The sequence below is a fragment of the Candoia aspera genome, chromosome 5, assembly GCF_035149785.1.
Source record: "Candoia aspera isolate rCanAsp1 chromosome 5, rCanAsp1.hap2, whole genome shotgun sequence".
Taxonomy (NCBI): Eukaryota; Metazoa; Chordata; class Lepidosauria; order Squamata; family Boidae; genus Candoia; species Candoia aspera.
The window spans coordinates 12713293-12733719 of NC_086157.1; the positions used below are offsets into that span (position 1 = coordinate 12713293).

Below are 20427 nucleotides of genomic sequence, written 5' to 3' on the forward strand. Positions count from 1 at the left end.
CATTCTAAAAGCTCCTTGACCCACTATTTGGATGGACTTCTTCTTACCCTGAAACCAGTTAGGATTGCGGCCTTTCTCCTTGCACCTCCCTCTCTGAAGAAAACGTTACTGGAGCTACAGCTGATACAGCAGTGAGAAGAGAACTGAATGGGAAGGGTTTTGCTTGGATCCTTCAGGCAAAAATCCCTTCCGAAGGAGAGGGGAAGTGAGAAACAGCACTAAAGTTATTGCTCTTTCATTTGGCAGAACGGGCTCTGTGTAGATCCCATCGTCATGCTCCCAGATCAAATGTTCCCAGAACAACTGATCCGACTCGCATGCATGAATGGAGTCAACCCAGGTTGAGACTTGCGAGTCAGTAGAAGTGGGAGGGGGGACAAGCCAGGAGCGTGAAAGCATCTTGTTTGGACTATCTCTGGCATCCAAGGTCAGCCAGCAGAGACATCTGCACAGAACTGAACAGGCTGGCACGGAAAGGGGGGCTGTATTCTGAAGAAGGGGGAGGGGGTTGAATTAATTGGACTGTTTAACTTGGGGAAAGTGCAGGAACTTCTATTCACAACTTTTTCTCTGTACTGCACACAACAATATCATTAAAGAGATTACTACTTAGCATGTAAGGGACGCGGTGGCGCTGCGGGTTAAACCGCTGAGCTGCCGATCGGAAGGTCGGCGGTTCGAAACCGCGCAGCGGGGTGAGCTCCCATTGCTCGTCCCAGCTCCTGCCAACCTAGCAGTTCGAAAACATGCAAATGTGAGTAGATCAATAGGTACCGCTTCGGCGGGAAGGTAACGGCGTTCCGAGTCGTCATGCTGGCCACATGACCCGGAAGTGTCTATGACAACGCCGGCTCTAAGGCTTAGAAACGGAGATGAGCACCGCCCCCTAGAGTCGGACACGACTGGACTTTACGTCGAGGGAAACCTTTACCTTTACTTTACTTAGCATGTATGAATCGAATTTAATGGTAAACTGAGTGGCAGTCATTACACCATGTGACTGCCCAGAAATTACAGCATTTACTCAGAAGCAAGAGGACACTGAAATTAAGTCAGTTTGTCCCCTGCCCTGAAAAGTAGGCAGAACAATTTTTGAAAAGCAGGCAAAACCAGGCAAAAGTCAACATCTTCACCTTCTCAACCTTAGGATGGCCACTTCCAGCTGAAACTAGACCTGGATATTCCCTTATTCCTCACTCCATAAACTGTCCATGGGACACATGTGTATTCAAAAGTTTAGGCCCCTTGGTCATATTATACAGAATATTTCAGGGTATTCCTGAATGAACCAAAGCTGATACAATTCCTGCATATTACCAAGTTGAACATGACATATTTTTGCAACTTTGAATGCATATTTACAATTTGTATGTAATTGTTTACAGATTCAAAATAAGAAAACAGTAAATAGGGCAGGTGCAGAAGCTTGTATAACCTTCTGACTGATTCAGTGTCAGTATTTTTTTTTACTATAAAGTTTTAATAAAGCCTCAAAGGTGATTGCAGAATATTTTTCCTACATATGTTTTAGCTGAATCTTTCAGAAAATTAGTTATTCTGAAAATGATTAATAATTGTTATTAAACTGCAACATACTTACCAATATAATTTACGCAGTCAGAAAGACTCCTAGAAGCGAAAGGGCCTTCATATATAGTTTTGCTTTTATCAAATAAATATACCATATAGCTATCCCAGCCTTTCTGGTAAAGAAGAGAAATTATAGAATTAAAACATTTCCATGCAAACCTTGAAAAAGTACCAATAATTCAGATAACCACTAATATAACATGAAGAATGAGTGAATGAACTCATATACTATATATATACATATGGTACACATATACACACACACACAAATTCTGGAATAATTTAAACTGAATAATTTATTTTACATGTCTTAAGAAAGGAGTTGGAAGAACATAGCTCTGCTCTAGGTGATTTATTTAAATGATTGGCAAGCGCTTCTGATTTCCAGTTCTTGCACTATCAGTCATAAAATGCCTTCTTCCTTGGGAACACTAACTTATTCTGTCAAAATGAAGAAAGCTTGAGCTAACAGGAAAAGGATCTCTGTTCCTAGGACACAAAAGTAATACAGTATCTGCTTTTTGAACAGTTTAGCATTCCATGCATTGCAGGCTAAAGTTCACTAGTGTAATAGTGTAACAGACTTGTAGCCTTTTATAATCCTGCCAATGTGAAATTTAAATGAAGAAAAGGATGCAGCTTACCAATGCTATTGATCAAAAGTCTGACAGAAAATAAAATAGGAGACAGCAAAATGTTTCCACTGTGGCATAAATTCATATATTCTGCCTGACTGCTGTGAATCATCAAATCAAAGAGGCACATATAGCAGATCTCATTTATTAGAATTCAAAAGGAAATCTTACTACGCCATCAATGACACACTGAGAGGCTGGTTTCCGAGGATCTAAACAACTTCCCATCTCAAGGAGAAGCTCTTGGTTTCCTGTGCTTATTCCAGTGTCAGATTCGATTCGGGATTGCAGGGAATGAAGACTTTCCTCTGGATGCAACGAATAAGAGAGGATCTTGGCAGAAGTCATATTTAAGATGTGAACAATCTGAAAAGAAAATGCCACAAGGAAACATCAAAGTACGCAATAATTTGAAAGAGTTTATTTTTGAAGATGAGTTTTGCAAGCCCCTATGAATTTAGGAGAGAGAGGTTTAAGATGTTCAAAATAAAATGGAAAAAAACTATGATCAAAACTATGATCAGTTGTTCTTTGTAACAACTGGAGTTTCCATCTCCGTTTGCCCCAAGTTCCAACCATGTACTGTTATTTCAAAAATAAAAGTGTATTGGGAAAATGGTTTTAATTAATTTCCTACCTTTGAGCAAGGGCGAATATTTTGTCCTGATGTTTCAAAGTCTGAGTATGTTGAGATTTCAAAGCAACGAATGAAAGCTTATAAAATGATTGTGTTCTTAATTAGTTGTTTTGATCGAAGTATATCATCTAGCTACTTACCTTCAGACCCAACAATTGTTCCATTACTTGAAAACATCTGTAGCTACCCGTGTCTGGATCTATACCGCCTCCTCTTTGCTGTGGATCCCAAGTTAGCATCAACTGAAGCCAATGCTCCATGATTTCTACAATTGTACTAAGCCGAAAACAAAATAAAAACATAAGCCCAATAGATGGCCATCAGCATTACAAGTAGAATCAGTAAGATATATTTTATTAAACAGAGTTTATCAGTATATTACTGAATACAAGCATTGTAAATGTCATGTTCAGTAAAACGGATAGGCATTTATATACATTTAAGAAATAGCAACAAAAATTAGCAATGATCCATTTATTTCTTATGCTACATCAGGTTACAGTATATTTAACTATAATCTATTGATCTAGCCACGAACTCTCTTGAAGATGATAAAAGAACAGGACCTGCCATCCAAGTTGGTTAGTTCCCCCCCCCCCCCCTGCTTTGGGATAGAAGCACTAAACTTGGTTTGGTGGCTTCTACAAACCCTTCTAGGCACCTCAATCCTTCAGTCAGGCATTCTTCTCCTTGAACACATGTAGCTTCTGGGGTTTAGATAGTTTATTTTGTGATTGTAAGATGCAAGCATGGCTACCAAGTCTGTCCTGTGGCCACAAGAGAAGGAAAAAGAAAGGCTGATGCTTGCAAAACGAGGATAAGAATAGCTGGAATTAAAATGCCATCTTTTTGGTTCATGCCTCATGAGATCCTAGTATCTCCGAGGCAAGATTTGCTATTATCTTATAGAGCTGTATGATTATGAATGGTGGTCTCATGGGCTTCTTAATGCACTGTATAATGCAGTGAAGGCTCCCCAAGCACTTTTCCTTAGAGGATACTTAAAAATACACTAATTTTATGAAGCATGTTTCTGAGATGCTTTTACATTTCCAGGGTTATCTCTGTCTCTTATACAGAAGCTTTGGACTGAATTCTGACAGATGCCCGAAAATTCTCTGTGTCTTCAGCTGTCATGGATGTGTTGAAACTAAGGAGGTTCAAAATGTTCTGGGCACAAAACAGCTGGTTTTGGACATATGTAGGGTATTTGGGCCCATGCGCAGCGCAAGAAGGATCAGTTTTGCTCCAGCAAGAAATAAAACAGGTAGGAGACTGGAGAAAAGCCAGACTTCAGTGGTTGAGTGGAGGCAGTGATATATCAAGAAGATCAAGGGTGAACAGGTCAGTGGGGCATCCTACATTGGGACATAGCTGGGAAAATTGGGAATACTAATGGGGTATCATGCTAGGGCATCAATGATTGCAGCCAAGTTTTGTATGAATGTAGTTTTGGCTCCACCTTTTTCAGACTTCGGTCCTACCCATATATGAAAGAATGCAGACCTCTGGTTAAAAAATTGTTCTATCCCATTAGTAGAACTTTATCCCAAAATGAAAAGGGGCAAAACTAAGTAAGTTCTTGGTCCTTAGAATTCACTTTTGTTAAAGTTGATATTCTATCTTGCTTGCTTGTTTACCATGTTAAGACTTAACTACCATAATGCCACACTACATGGCATAGGGCATGGTTACTTGAAGGACCACCAGCCTTTCATAGTATTTACCTTGCCAATTTGATCAGGCAGGATTGATGTGCCCTAGGTGCCTTTGATTAAACAATGCCAGCTATCGGGACCCCAGAAGCCACTTTCTCTGTAGTTCTACCCTCTGGAATGTGGTCCCCCCCCAAAAATCTGAATGGCCCCCAACCTGCTTGTGTTTCGAAGAGCTGTGAAGACCTGGCTCTTCTCACAGGCCTTTGTTGAGAGAGTGTTTTCCTTTGTTCCAAGGAAGGGAGGGAGGGAGGGAGATTTAGTGCGGTGAAGAATTCTACCAATTAAGGAGAAAAGAGTAGAATGAATGTTACCTGCACAAGCTGTTTGGATTTGGCAAATAAGCGCTGAATCTAACTTCCCCAGTCATCTCTTCCCATGCAAAAATGCATTTTGGGTCTTTTCTCTTGATTCTGTCATGCCTACAGGAAAAGAGTAAGAAGGAAGCAGATCAAGGACTAGAAAATAATAAATTAATCAGTTAAGTCCAGTCTATACAATATGAAAAACAGTCGGTATCTTAGAATCTACGACACCCATAGCAGGATGGGTGACCTGCAGCTCCTGAAGAGCCCTCTGGGACCTATCAAAATGCTTATGATTCATTCTCCTTCCCCTGCTGCCAACTGCATTAAAATGTGAGCATACAGAGGTATTTCAGAGCAGTATACATTTAAATATGGGCTGGATGATATATCTAGCAGGTGCCTCTACTCATAATAGCTCACGAAAGCTTCTTAACAATCTGGAATGAGGTATCCAGTGGACTGAGATGAGGTTCAGTCCCAGACCCAGGATTCTTTTTCATTTCATTCATGACATGGATGAGGAGCTGGAAGGGCTGTTTCTCACGTCTGCAAACGACACACAATTAAGTGGGATAAATAATATTTCAGAAGTCAGAAGTAAAATCCAAAATCATCCTGGGCTGTGGATCCTTCCAACTCTGTGATTCCACGGTGATGGCGGTAAGAGAACGAGGCAAAAGGAACACCAAGAAGTGTGTTGGGGCAAAGAGATGGAAAAGAGTCGGCTGTTTCTGTAACTGCCTTTGGCAACGAGGAAGGAGCAGTCCTATTTCCAGGGGTTGGCAGTAAAGTCATGGGTGGGCACCCGTTAACTGGCACAGCAGGCGATCCTGATTTCTAAGGTTCTTTGTCCATGCGTTCTTTCCAAGCTAATTTTTTATACTCTCATCCAAGATGGCTAGTACAACTGGAGAACTGGGTTTTCATTAGAATATACGTGTTCCCTTCCAGACTCTTGCTTTATTCTCTATAGTCAAACCAGCATTTCATGTTCCTCTGTAATCTGTCTTGGAAGGATATTTTTATTTATTTATTTATCAGATTTTTATCACCGCCCAATTTCCGCCCAAAGGAGGGACTCTGGGCCGTTTACAAGAAAAACAAGGTTAAAATTCAAAACAATTATAAATACAAACTGCAATGAGAATAAAAATATGATAAAATCTAGATGGCTAAAAGTTACATATATAGTCTTGAAAGGCATATAAAGTAGATTAAGCAAACAAACAAATCATAAACGATTGTTCCACTTATTTCATTCTCAGATGTCTTCCCTAGGCAACCCAGCACCCATTCCTCTGGTATTTGCTTTCTAGATGGTTGATCATACTCACAGATTTTCTTCTTCACTTCCTGTCTTGTCCTCATTGTCTTGAATAGTGACACCCTGAAATGTCTGCAGTCCTTTGCAAATGTCCAGCAAATTAATCTCCATTCATGGATATACATGTCCATAAGTCACCTACAGGGAAGATTTGCTCCACCTATTTTTGACCAAGGGTGCTGCATCTAGTTGCCCAGAGCTGATCCTAGCACCATGAAGATGTGACTGTGACATGCATAAAGCAATACTCCACACAGAATTCATGACTACCCACTGGATTTTCCGAGCAACAAATATTATTGTTTTAATTCTTGGAAAATCCTGTTAGTGCTGCAGATCAGAAAGCATGGCTGGAGCATTTATAGCACGTGTATAGTATAAAAACAATAGTCTAATGCAATGTTTCTCAACCTTGGGAAATTAAGATGTGTGGACTTCAACTCTCAGAATTCCTGCTGACTAGGGAATTCTGGGAGTTGAAGTCCACACATCTTAAAGTTCCCAAGGTTGAGAAGCACTGGTCTAATAGTTAAACATAAAAATACACAAATTGCTCCAGTTTATGTTCTTAACTGTAAGTGTATGGTGCAGGGGCATATGCAGAGGGCCAAGATAGTGGTCAAGATCATGTGATCAAAGTCCCATTCTTTTCTTTTATGTGCATCACATACATGGAGAGCCAGTTTGGTGTAGTTGTTAAGGCACCAGGCGAGAAACCAGGAGACCGTGACAAAGCCAGCTGGGTATCCTTGGGCCAGTCCCTCTCTCTCAGCCCTAGGAAGAAGCAGCAAGGGCAAACCATTTCCAAATATCTTGCCAAGAAAATTGCAGGGACTAGCCCAGGCAGTCACCAGGAGTCAAGATTGACTTGAAGACACACACACACACACACAAAAATCGCTCACATAAGGGATGTAAAAAGGGCAGGGCATCCATTGTGCAATTGCGGCCACCATCGTGACATTTCCATCGCTCCACGCGTCAGTCCCTGGCATGGTGGCCCAGTCTGGATTGGAACACTGTGATTAATTAAAAGGACCTCCCTGTCCTGATAAGCAGAACTCACCGCCTGCAGAATACCACAACACAAGATTCCCCCAACACAGCTTTTCCTGGACCTACAGCACCCTGGGAAAGAACATGTCAGAGGGGAAACTGAATCTCTTTCCCTGTTGAGTCTTCCTGCTGACCATCCTCCCTAACCACAAAGCCCCTGCGCCTTAACGTGGCCTTTTAAAAAGCGTGCGCCTGCCTTAATACCCCTGTGTGTATACAGAAACAAAACCAGTTATTTTGCAAACACAAAACGTAAACCAGGTTCTAATTGTCCATTTAGTCAGAGAAACTTACCAGGTAAAAGGCTGCTGATTATGCAAAAAGGGTCTAAATCCGGTAATGCACTCAAAGATCACAGTCCCAAAGCTCCAAAAGTCCACAGTCATTGTATAGGGCTTATTATCAAAGAGTTCGGGGGCCTTAAACAAAACAGCAGAAATTGCGATAAAAATCAAAGATAGAGGCTTTCCTCCATAGCTAAGACTGCAATTTGCATTAAAATCTTACCAAATACTGTAAGGTCCCAACAAAAGATGTGCATATGCTTCCTTGATCCAGATCCTTGGCATATCCGAGGTCTATTATCTTGTAAATTATCTGGCAATAAAATCACATGCAAGTTATTTTTCACATAAGCTTCTTCACGTTTTCACTGTTTTTGAAACTGAAAACTGTTTTTTCTCCACTTTTTCCCAGCTGAGCCTCTGCAACAGGAGAGACAGGGAGTGCCCTGCTTTGGTTGGCTCAGACTGGACAAGAAGGAACAGAGAGCTGAAATGCATTTTTAGACATTGCTCTGATGCTGGAGAACCAAGACAACAAGCATCTGCCTGTGGCTACTATTTTGCTGGGCTTTTGACATTTCTTGGTTATGAGCCGTGGCTTCCTGACTTATCCGCCCCTCCTCCCCAAGTCCATTAACGATTGAAATGCTTTAACTTTATTTTTAAAGCAGTATAAAAGCTGGTGAGAGCCCATTCGGTGTAGTAGTTAAAGGCACCAGCTGGAAGCCAGGAGACTGTGAGTTCTAGTCCTGCTTTAGGCAGGGTGACCTTGGGCCAGTCCCTCTCTCTCAGCCCTGGGGAGAAAAAGGCAAGGGCAAACCACTTCCAAAATCTTGCCAAAAATGCTGCAGGGATTTGTCTGTATAGTTGCCAGGAGTTAACACTGACTTGAAGGCATGCCCACCCACAAGAAGCTGGCAAGTGAGAAGGAAGAGAGATCGGGGTGAGGGTTAGGATTAGGTCTGTCTAACCCTAACCCTCTCCTTAACTTGCTTTTCAATTCATCCCTCTTTAAAATTAAAATGACATTTCTCCTACCTCCTCCACATGATGTTTGTTTGCTCTTCTGGAAGAAATGAATTCTTCTAATCAGGTTACTTGTCCAATAGCACCGCTCCTTTTGTTTTAAATCAACATTTGTTTTTGTGGGCCCTCCCTGCCCCTCCCTCCCAGGCTATATCTGGTCTCTTAACACCTATAAAATTTTCATTCCCCAAAGCCAAGTACTGCAGTCAACTCAAATCTTTCTTTCAGTCACAGACTGAAAGGAGCATGGGCAGAGGGAGAGTGGCTCCTGCTGGGTTCTGGGTAGGTATATAATCCATAGACGCCCTAAAGAAGAACCCAGGGAAAAATCAAGTATACTGCTCACTAAGTATAATCCTTGGCTCAAGGGCAGCCTTGTGGTCCAAAAGAGTAGGATGAGAGGACCTGCTGGTGTAGAAGATGAGGGAGGCCTAGGCCGACAGGCAGGGTCCAATTTCTCAAGAGAAATGGTGCTGCAAGAGCACCACTTCCTCAAATCTATTCATGTACCTCCTTAAAAAGACCAGTCTGTGCAGCACGTGTGGGAGTCAACAGGTCAGGGCAGAGTTGCAACCCAGGGGCCCACTACTGTGGCACGTTTCTTAGAACAGTTGATGGGAAATGACAGCAGCCTTCTAGACCCACTATTACAACACTCGGAGCGTTTCACCCACCTTCCCAGCTTCATCCTGAAGAACAATATTTTCTGGCTTAAGATCTCTATGAATTATTCTGTTTTCATGTAAATACTGGATACCAGACCCTAGAAATCATGAAAAAATACGTACATTTAGAAAAAAAATATTTAGAGATACTTAGACCTTGTCTCTAGAAACCCCTGAATTGCAATGACATTGCACTGAAATTACTGCTTTTTCCTATTATCTATCCAACTTTAAAAGAGTTTTGTCATTTGAGAGTAGAGGAAATGAAAACCTTTTCACTGAGAAGCCTTGGTAAGTAAATAAATAAGATGGCAGTGCAGCCCAACACTCTACTCTCATCCGTGGGTTGTGTGTACACATCTGAGAAGGGAAAGCTCCTAGGCATCAGCGTCCTCACCACCTGGAATTCCCAGTGATGCGCTGTGAGCCAAGCGTCATGTGAGAAATGGGACCAAAGTCTCAGAGCAGCTCAGGGATTCTACTTGTATCTTGTCCAGGTAACATCCTGTTAGGTGGTACAAAAAGGAAGTGTAGGACTGGCCCAAGATCACCCAGTGAGTCACGTGACTGAAAAGGGATTAGAAGCCAGGTTTTAATGCACGGGAGGTCATTTCACTTTGGAGAAAGTTGATACAAAGCACCGTTAGGATGCTGCTTTGCAGCCTTTTCCCTCCAAATCTGAAGCAAGAACACAGCTTGGCTCCAAGACCACACCCAGAAAAGCTTTGGGGCATGCCTACTCCTTTGGTCAACAGAAGAGGCCTCTGAAAACACTGAATCCTCTTCCTGCAGCTGAAACTGGCAAGTGAAGCAAGGCCTCGATGGAGCAGATGGTGCTGCCTCTGGCCACGCAGTGCCCCTCTGAGGGGAAATGCGATTGCATCACGCCCTCCGTTTGTACTGCCCTGAGTTATAGGAACACGTTAAATACATTTACTGCAACAACACTACTTCCACGGCCCTAGTCCAGCAGAATGTGTAAGGAAAACAGCATCACGCCAATGGGAAGCAAGCTCTGCCCTTTTTGTATGTTGCATTCTGATGTCGCACACGTGTGTGAAAGGGGCGGAGTTTGCATCATGATGACATGACACTGCTTTCATCATTTTGACAACAGCAGTGAATCCAGGAGATGCTCTAACTTCTACCCCAATGCCCTTCTGTAGTCTAAAGAAATAAAGAAATAGTAACTATTAGTACACCTTCAGGCCTGCTTGGCTTTTTGAATAAGCTTGAGGCACAATAAGAAGACTGGGAAGCAAAGAATTTTCAAATCACAATATCGTGGGAAAGAACAGTTGACATACCAATGTCACTAAGCAGAGAGAGGATTTGGCTTTCCTTAAGACCACAGCAATTTTCGGGTGTGTTCAGCAGCTACAATGATAACAGTAGTAATAATATAAAGGTTAATAAGTTTATTCTATTTAACAACCAGTATGCATAGTTCAAAGGACAAAATGCGTTACTAGCAAGCTCTATATTGGAGAACACAACAGATAGTTGTGCCCACAAAGTGAGTGTTGCCTTTCAGTGAAGTGAAATAATGAGCCGGCTATTACAAGCTGAAGCTTAAAAGAGGGGTGACTCCTGGTGTCACTGGCATTTGGCTCTGAGGCTCAACTTCTGGGTCCCAACATCTGGAGTGGGGGAGAAGGAAACCAAAGGGCAACCAGTCAATATGGACAGCAACCAAACAGGCCCAGAAATGCTTAAAATACAGATAATCCTTGATTTCACAACCTTTTTTGTGGTGGTCATTAAGTGAATCACCATGGGCATTAAGTGAACCACATGGTAGTTAAGTGAATCAGGCAGTTTCCCATTGATTTTGCTTGCCAGAAGCCAGCCAGGAAGGTCAAAAATGGTGATCACATGACCACAGGATGCTGCAAAAGTCATAAATGTGAACCAGCTGCCAAGTGCCCAAATTGTGATCGCGTGACCGCAGGGACATTGTGACAGTCTAAGTGCGAGGACCGGTCACAAGTTGTTTTTTCTCAGCACCGTCGTAAGTCTGAACTGTCACTAAATGAATGTTCACAATTGGTGAACATTCTATATTTGTGAAAGACTTTAGAGCTGGTCCAATGTCCTGGCCCAATGTCAGGAAGGGAGCATTAAGGGAGGAGAAAAGATTACTCAGATCTGTAAAGAGGACAGTGTGAGAAAGAAATTCAAAACATTCCTGCCTTGTTTTTGTTTGGTATAAGATGTGATAGAAAGAAACTCTGACAGGCTTTCAAGATTCTGCTATTATACCCTATTATTTTACCCTACAACAGTGTTTCTTAACCTTGGCAATTTTAAGCTCTGTGGACTTCAACTCCCAGAATTCCCCAGCCAGCGAGGTTGAAGTCCACACAGCTTAAAGTTGCCAGGATTGAGAAACACTGCCCTACGATAATAAAGGAGCATTCCAGAACCTGTTGCTTCTCTTTCTTGTCCTGACCTACCTCTGAGGACTGACAATATTATATAACCATTAAATTTCTGCATTCTTCTATAAGAAACTGTGTAGTGAATGTGAACTTGGTTGTCAGCGTTTAAACAGTCTCCTAGCTGAGATAAAGAATGAAAGGGAAGGACAACTTTAGACAATGTAGAAACTTCTTTCCCTATTTAGCAACTTAGCAATTCATTATCTATGGTATCTTGAAAAACTGCCCCTTCTCTGAGAATGCTAGGGAATATACTACTTTTTCCATTCTGCTCAGGCAACAAAACTGACCAATAACGAATGTTATACAGACGTTATCAAAGTGATATAGTTTAAAAAAAAAACACTGATTCATTGGCAAATCAATATTAGGCACATTACCAGGAACTTACTGAATCAAAATTACCTTTCATTCATGCTGCTGAAAATCTCTTGCCGGTATTTTTTAGAAAGAGGGCAAGCATCATGGAACTTGTGCCAGAGCAAGCAAGAAGAGGGAAGTGTTGTGCGGGAGTTAGCCAAGACGGACACTGGAGGAGTAGGGAGTGGCCAGCAGACAACTAAGTCGGTCTCCTCCCAGATCAATTACACTTTTTGCTAATGCAAGTCTATCTCCTTCTTGGAGGAGAACGTGAAAAGACTGCAGATGAATCTCCCAGTAAACTTTGCAGCTGGGTGGGAATTTGAATCAAGGACTTCTTGAACCCATTCCAACATCTAACCACTACAGGATGTCAGTTCTCAGCTACTATGAACTTAGTAGAAATTGGGGTCATCTCTTTGTTACACATCTGGCTTCAAGGACAAGGGTTTGTATGCTTACTACCTATTTATTTATTTATCAAACATTATCACTGCCCATCTCCCCCACACGGGGGGACTGTGGGCAGTTTACAATAAAACATGATTAAAATTCAGAATGATTACAAATACAATAATACTACTATTATAGAGATATAATAGAATCTAAACGGCTAAGAGATTTTAATCTGTCCGTGAGTGTATTAGGTTCATCAAAGTCACTTTAGGGCGCTAGCCATCCCCAGGTATGACTGTTCCCCCTCCCATTCCAAGCCTGCAGACAAAACCAGGTCTTTAATCTTTTGCGAAAGTCCAGGAGCGAGGGGGCCTGTCTCACCTCTGGGGGAAGGTTGTTCCAAAGGGCGGGAGCTACTGCAGAGAAGGCACGTTTCCGAGACCCTGCTAGATGAAATTCTTTTATAGATGTGGTCTGTAACATGCCCTCCCTGCATGACTGGATGGGGCGGGTCGATGTAATAGGGATGAGACAGTCCCTCAGATATCCTGGCCCCATGCCATGTAGGGCTTTAAAGGTGATGACCAACACCTTGAATTGGACCCGGAAGCAAACTGGGACCCAGTGCAGCTCACACAACAAAGGTGTTACATGTGCAAACCTTGGGACACCCAAGATTGCCCGCGTGGCTGCATTCTGGACCAGCTGTAGCTTCCGGATATTCTTCAAGGGTAGCCCCATGTAGAGCTCATTACAGTAGTCTATATTCAGAAAGTCTTTGAATGATAGCATCAGAATCTCTTCAGAGCAGATCAGGTGATATGGAGGGCAGTGAGAATAATTCATGGTCAACTAACTATCTTCTAAACTCAAGAATGGAAGTAGGCCAAGTACAGTTTATAATCCAAGGTAGATCTGATGGTGGAAGTCAAAAAGGAATATTTATCTCCAGCATGGGGGTTTGTTATAGGCGACGCTACTCAGCACACTGGAAAAGAAGCTGGTGAATATGGAGTCAAACTTATTTAGGCATTCCATGTCTGATTCCATTGATAACATATCCACATTGTATCAAAGATAGAGCCATACAATTGAAGCCATGGAAAAATAAAGATCTTTCTCGAATAGATATTTTTATAAAAAGACAGTGCTTTACAACCAAGATTGCGAATAAACATCTATTTCTTTTTTGGATTTTTTTTTTCCACAGAACCTAAGGGTATACCGTATATTAAAAATTTCTCACATTTTCTTTGAAATACATTACAATGAATCCACCACAAAGTTAAACGAAGCAGGAGATTTAGATTGAGCGATTGGTAGTCTCTATGGCAACATGAGGGATTCTTACCAGCATTTATACAGGAAATATGTCTTAAACTTTTAAATCAGCGACATCAAATCCCAATAAGAATCTCACATATATCTTTTAAATATTCACTGAGTTGCCGGCAAGGCTATAGACTGAAAGAAACATTATTTCATCTCTCGTGGGAATGTGATGAAGTTTTAGATTTTGGAAGAAGGTGTTTAATAAAATGTTATATACTGTCAGCCCCACTACGTAGACCAGACCAGGATATCAATCCCACAGGCTGATATTAAATTATAAAATTAATATTAATCATTTGGATGAGTTGGAGAGAATGCTTACCAAATTTATAGATGACCCTGAATCCTCTAGATGAGATTGTTTGTTGTTTATTCGTTTAGTCGCTTCCGGCTCTTCATGACTTCATGGACCAGCCCACGCCAGAGCTTCCTGTCGGTCGTCAACATCCCCAGCTCCCCCAGGGACGAGTCCATCACCTCTAGGATATCATCCATCCATCTTGCCCTTGGTCGGCCCCTCTTCCTTTTGCCTTCCACTCTCCCTAGCATCAGCATCTTCTCCAGGGTGTCCTGTCTTCTCATTATGTGGCCAAAGTATTTCAGTTTTGCCTTTAATATCATTCCCTCAAGTGAGCAGTCTGGCTTTATTTCCTGGAGGATGGACTGGTTGGATCTTCTTGCAGTCCAAGGCACTCTCAGAATTTTCCTCCAACACCACAGTTCAAAAGCATCGATCTTCCTTCTCTCAGCCTTCCTTATGGTCCAGCTCTCGCAGCCATATGTTACTACGGGGAACACCATTGCTCTAACTATGCGGGCCTTTGTTGTCAGTGTGATGTCTCTGCTCTTAACTATTTCATCAAGATTTGTCATTGCTCTTCTCCCAAGGATTAAGCGTCTTCTGATTTCCTGACTGCAGTCAGCATGCGCAGTAATCTTCGCACCTAGAAATACAAAGTCTGTCACTGCCTCTACATTTTCTCCCTCTATTTGCCAGTTATCAATCAAGCTGGTTGCCATCATCTTGGTTTTTTTGAGGTTTAGCTGCAAGCCAGCTTTTGCACTTTCTTCTTTCACCTTCATCATAAGGCTCCTCAGTTCCTCTTCGCTTTCAGCCATCAAAGTGGTATCATCTGCATATCTGAGATTGTTAATGTTTCTTCCAGCAATTTTAATTCCAGCCTTGGATTCCTCAAGCCCAGCATGTCGCATGATGTGTTCTGCATACAAGTTGAATAGGTAGGCTGAGAGTATACAGCCGTGCCATACTCCTTTCCCAATCTTAAACCAGTCCGTTGTTCCGTGGTCTGTTCTTACCATTGCCACTTGGTCATTATACAGATTCCTCAAGAGGCAGACAAGATGACTTGGTATCCCCATACCACTAAGAACTTGCCACAATTTGTGATGGTCCACACAGTCAAAGGCTTTAGAATAGTCAATAAAACAGAAATAGATGTTTTTCTGAAACTCCCTGGCTTTCTCCATTATCCAGCGGATATTGGCAATTTGGTCCCTAGTTCCTCTGCCTTTTCTAAACCCAGCTTGTACATCTGGCAATACTCGCTCCATGAGTTGCTGAAGTCTACCTTGCAGGATCTTGAGCATTACCTTACTGGCATGTGAAATGAGTGCCACTGTTCGATAGTTTGAACATTCTTTAGTGTTTCCCTTTTTTGGTATGGGGATATAAGTTGATTTTTTCCAATCTGATGGCCATTCTTGTCTTTTCCAAATTTGCTGGCATATAGCATGCATTACCTTGACAGCATCATCTTGCAAGATTTTGAACAGTTCAGCTGGGATGCCATCGTCTCCTGCTGCCTTGTTATTAGCAATGCCCATTCAACCTCACTCTTCAGGATGTCTGGCTCTAGCTCACTGACCACACCGTCAAAGCTATCCCCGATATTGTTATCCTCCCTATACAGGTCTTCCGTATATTCTTGCCACCTTTTCTTGATCTCTTCTTCTTCTGTTAGGTCCTTGCCATCTTTGTTTTTGATCATATCCATTTTGGCCTGGAATTTACCTCCGACGTTTCTAATTTTCTGGAAGAGGTCTCTTGTCCTTCCAATTCTATTGTCTTCTTCCACTTCTGCACATTGCTTGTTTAAAAATAATTCCTTATCTCTTCTGGCTAACCTCTGGAATTTTGCATTTAATTGGGCATATCTCCCCCTATCACTGTTGCCTTTTGCTTTCCTTCTTTCTTGGGCTACTTCTAGTGTCTCAGCAGACAGCCATTTTGCCTTCTTGCTTTTCTCTTTCTTTGGGATGTATTTTGTTGCCGCCTCTTGAACAATGTTGCGGACTTCTGTCCATAGTTCTTCTGGGACCCTATCTACTAAGTCCAGTCCCTTAAATCTGTTCTTCACCTCCACTGCATATTCCTTAGGAATATTAGTGAGCTCATATGTAGCTGATCTGTGGGTCTTCCCTAATCTCTTTAGTCTGATCCTAAATTGTGCAAGAAGATGTTCATGATCTGAACTACAGTCAGCTCCAGGTCTTGTTTTTACCGACTGTATAGATGTCCGCCACCTTTGGCTGCAAAGGATGTAGTCAATCTGATTTTGGTGTTTTCCATCTGGTGAAGTCCATGTATAAAGCCGTCCCTTAGGTTGCTGGAAGAGAGTGTTTGTTATGCAGAGTGAGTTGTCTTGGCAAAATTCTATCAGCCTATGTCCTGCTTCATTTTGTTCTCCCAGGCCATGCTTACTTGTAATTCCAGGTGTCATTTGACTGTCCACCTTAGCATTCCAGTCTCCTGTGATGAAAATAACATCTCTTTTAGGCGTGTTGTCCAGTAGGTGCTGCAGATCCTCATAGAACTGCTCTACTTCAGCTTCTTCAGCATCTGTGGTTGGGACGTATATTTGGATCACTGTGATGTTAGATGGCTTGCCCTGAATTTGAATTGAGATCATTCTATCGTTTTTTGGATTGTATCCAAGCACTGCTTTAGCCACTTTACGATTAATTATGAAGGCTACTCCATTTCTTCTGTGGTCCTCTTGTCCACAGTAGTAGATCTGGTGGTCATTTGATGTGAAGTGGCCCATTCCAGTCCATTTCAGTTCACTGACGCCCAAAATGTCTATCTTTAATCTTGACATCTCACCAATAACATCCAATTTGCCCTGGCTCATAGATCTTACATTCCAGGTTCCAATGGTGTGTTGATCCTTAGAACATCGGATTCGCCGTTCACCACCAGCACCGTCTGCCGCTAGCCGTCCTTTCGGCTTTGAGCTAGCTGCGTCATGACGTCTGGGGCTAGTTGAGCTCATCCTCTGTTCCTCCCCAGTAGCATTTTGACCATCTTCCGACCTGGGGGGTCTCATCTTCCGATGGTATACCGACATATCTCTGGTTGTACTGATCCATTTAGTTTTCACGGCAAGAATACTGGGGTGGGTTGCCATTACCTTCCCCAGGGATCACATTTAGTCTGACCTCTCTGTCATGACCTTCCCGTCTTGGGTGGCCCTTCACGGTTTAGCTCATGGCATCATTGAGGTGCTCAAGCTCCAGCACCACGACAAGGTAACGATCCTTTGCTGAAGCTAGATGAGATATAAAATTCAAAATATCTGAAGAACTTAGAGCCATGATTCTCCACATTTTCTTAATATAAGAAGCAGCTTTTAACAAGGAAAAAATGTATGGACCCCCCATGAAAAGAACTGCATTTTTAGTGTCTTTTAGTATATTTTTAATGTCTGTTGACTGAAATAAAACATAATGACAAAAAACTACTTTTACTTCATAACGTTTTAAATGAATTGATATTTTATTAATCACAAAATTAGTATTACATACACATGTCAGTATTTATTCATCCTGCAGGAGGTTATAATTACCTTTCTGTTCAGGGAAAAACTCCTGCAGTTAAGTGAGCACTTTTCTCACTTAAGGACAACCAAAAGAAGTTGAAAACAAACTGGAAAGATTTATAACAACCCCAAATCTCACCTATCTATATATAGTTATTCTCTTAGATGGAGATGCAACAGAGATAGCCTTCCTTTTTTTTAAATACTCTCAAACTACAGAGAGCTGTTAATTCTGCCTGGCCTCATAGCAGAGGCCCCAAGACAGTGCAATTCCTGTGTCTTCCAGATTAACTGCAGTTAGAATTGCAGAGAGTAAACATGTGCTTACTCATGGAGGCATACTTGGAATCCACAGTCATCTTGGCCCTTTCTTAATGAACTTTCCTTTTTGTTTGTTTTAGTTCTTTCGTGGGAGTTTGAGAGTCCCTGACAGACTTGAGTCAGGCAGTTTACAGACAGGAAAGAGAAACTCAAAACAAGTTGCCATTTTAGAAGCTCAAAAAGAAATCCTAAAGTTTCTTGGTTTTGATGGTGAACGTACTGAAGTGAGGGATAACTTCTGTCTTTTAGGATCAACTATCAATCGCAAAGGAACCAGCAGTTAAGAAAGACACTACAGTGCTCGTAACACTCGGCAAAACAGCCACAAAAGCCTTGGAAAAGCTATTCAAATGCCACAACGTGTCTATCCCAACGAAGATCAGAACATCCCAAGCAATTATTTTCCCCGGAACACTTTATGGAAGCGAAAGCTGGAGGCAGGATAAAAACAGGATTGCCACTTTTGAATTTTGGGGTTGGTGAACATTCCTGACTATACCCTGGATAGTCAAGAAAACAAACAAATGGCTCATAGAACAAATCAATCCAGAGTTCTCGCTCAAGACACAAATGGTCAGGCTCAAATTATCATATTTTGGACATGCTATGTGAAAACCTAGCACTCTTGAGAAATCAATAATCTTGCGAAAGGTGGGAGGAAAGAGGAGAACAGGATGACCAGTGGAAAGGTAGGCGGATTTGACTGCAGCAGCGATGGGGGCCTCATTGAAGGATTTGAAGGGCCAGGTTGGGGGCACATCACCTTGAAGGAGCTTCATCTATGTGGTTGCTAAAACTCAGTACCAGTTTGATGGCATACGATCTGCCAAAAAGGCTCCTGTTCAGTTTGTTCGTCAGGACAAACTTTTAGGAGGTTCTTTAATAAAAATATAAGAAGTAAGCATGTTAATATTCTCTGTTGGTAACAGATATACGAGGAGAGATTGCCTTAAGCCTAGAATGGCATTAAAGAGTAGAAGCACAATACAGTGTAATCTGCTTCTAAATTCTAGAGACTTAAGAATATTTGGGGTCTCTCCTGTCGTGTACAGGTTGGCAGGGATTTCATCCAAACTTCCTGAGATGGAATGCGATCCTAGTGCAAAAGGAGGCCAAGTAAAGTAGCTGCCTGTGGAGAAGGACCAAGGTATCTTCTTCAGCTTTTCTCCACTGCCCGCATAGCAACAGAGCAGGAGGTAAGAACCAAAAGGCAGATCCACCAGTCCAGCCATTTTTCTTGAGGAAGGAGGACTTACCTTCCGGAGGTCTCCTCTCGAGCAATACTCCATAGCCAAAAGGGGCACATCGTTGACAAGGAAATTCATCTCTTCTGGCACATCCTGCGCTTTTACTACATTAGGATGATTCAGCCTGAAGAAATGAGAGGAAGGAAACAGGCTGAATGCTTCTGATAACATGCTAGATATTCAGTAAAAGCTCAGTGTGATCTTTTGGTATTACCCAGGAAAGTGGAAAACATCAGAGGAGTAGTTAAATACTGGCCCTCCATCCAGGGGTCCTAAGTGGAAAAGCTATGGGCGGGTTGGGGTGCAGAGCACGCCTGCTTGCTTTCACCTCTTGCCCCAGGCTCTGCCGGCCCACCAGAGGATTCCTACTTTAGGCAAGGTCAAAGGGAAGCGGCCCCCCAGGGGATCCGCCAGCCGAGATCTGCAAGGTAACTGGCTGGTGAAGAACAGCAGGACTATGTCCCTCCCCAGTCCCATCAATACCGGACGGAACTGCCCATTTGCAACCCACCGCCCTCCCTCCCCGGCCCGACCGTTCTTCCCAAGGCATGCGGCCTCCCCGCAGAGCGCCGGCGAGGGAGGGGACGCTTACTTCTTCATGATCTGCAGCTCCTGGCACCAGCGGTCTTTGTGTTTCAGACTCAGCTCCAGGCGGCAAGCCTTGACGGCGATCTTCGTGCCCAACTCCTACGGCGCAGCAGGAAGGAGGAAGCGCGGAAGAGGACGGCGTTAAGGAGACCTCCCGGGGCTGCGCGGACCACGGCGCCGGCGGGCGCTCAGGCCTCTCCGGAGAAGCCGGAGGACGCTGGCCAGGGCGCTGCGGCCCGGAGCCCGCCCCCCCTCCCGCTTTCGCCGCGCGCCTACCCACCCGGTGCTGGTAGAGGGAGACGTTGCCGAAGCCGCCGGTGCCCAGCCGCTCCCGCATCTCCCACGGGCCGCACGTCGTGGCTCCGGGCGAGCCTCCCCGGAGCGCCACGGCGGCGCCCGCCGGCAGCCTCTCCATCCCTGCCCAAGCGCAGGCCGTGGTCCCGGGCTCGGCGACTTCGCCGCCGCTCCTCCTCTTCCGGGACCGAGTCGGTGGGTGGAGAGAGACGCGGCCGGTCCCGCTTCGCCACCTCGGGCTGCGCTTCCTGCGGGCGCCCGGCCGGCGCTCCCCGCCGCCGCGCCGCCCGCCGGTTCCTTCTCCCTGGAGGAGCTTCTCCCGGCGCAGTCGGGAGGCTCCCCGGCCGGAGCGCGGGGGCGGGCGGCCAG

General features: G+C 43.4%; 1 protein-coding gene across 2 annotated transcripts in view; it reads right to left on the reverse strand.

Moving 5' to 3' along the window:
* The window catches only part of CHUK (component of inhibitor of nuclear factor kappa B kinase complex), a 33449-nt gene extending 13225 nt beyond the window's left edge, over window positions 1-20224 (reverse strand). Inside the window, exons 1-11 of one of the 2 annotated variants that reach the window (XR_010068045.1) lie at window positions 20045-20224; window positions 19769-19863; window positions 19186-19300; window positions 10548-10617; window positions 9250-9338; window positions 7773-7862; window positions 7560-7684; window positions 4892-4999; window positions 3003-3138; window positions 2397-2591; window positions 1601-1703 (exon numbers count right to left, since the gene is read on the reverse strand). Coding sequence is in view for 1 of the 2 variants with exons in the window: in XM_063304617.1 (XP_063160687.1) it covers window positions 1601-1703; window positions 2397-2591; window positions 3003-3138; window positions 4892-4999; window positions 7560-7684; window positions 7773-7862; window positions 9250-9338; window positions 10548-10617; window positions 19186-19300; window positions 19769-19863; window positions 20045-20179 (1261 nt within the window). In the remaining variant the exon portion in view is untranslated. The remainder of the gene's footprint in view (window positions 1-1600; window positions 1704-2396; window positions 2592-3002; window positions 3139-4891; window positions 5000-7559; window positions 7685-7772; window positions 7863-9249; window positions 9339-10547; window positions 10618-19185; window positions 19301-19768; window positions 19864-20044) is intronic. The other variant, XM_063304617.1, reaches the window with a different exon arrangement.
* Between the last annotated feature and the right edge of the window lie 203 nt (window positions 20225-20427).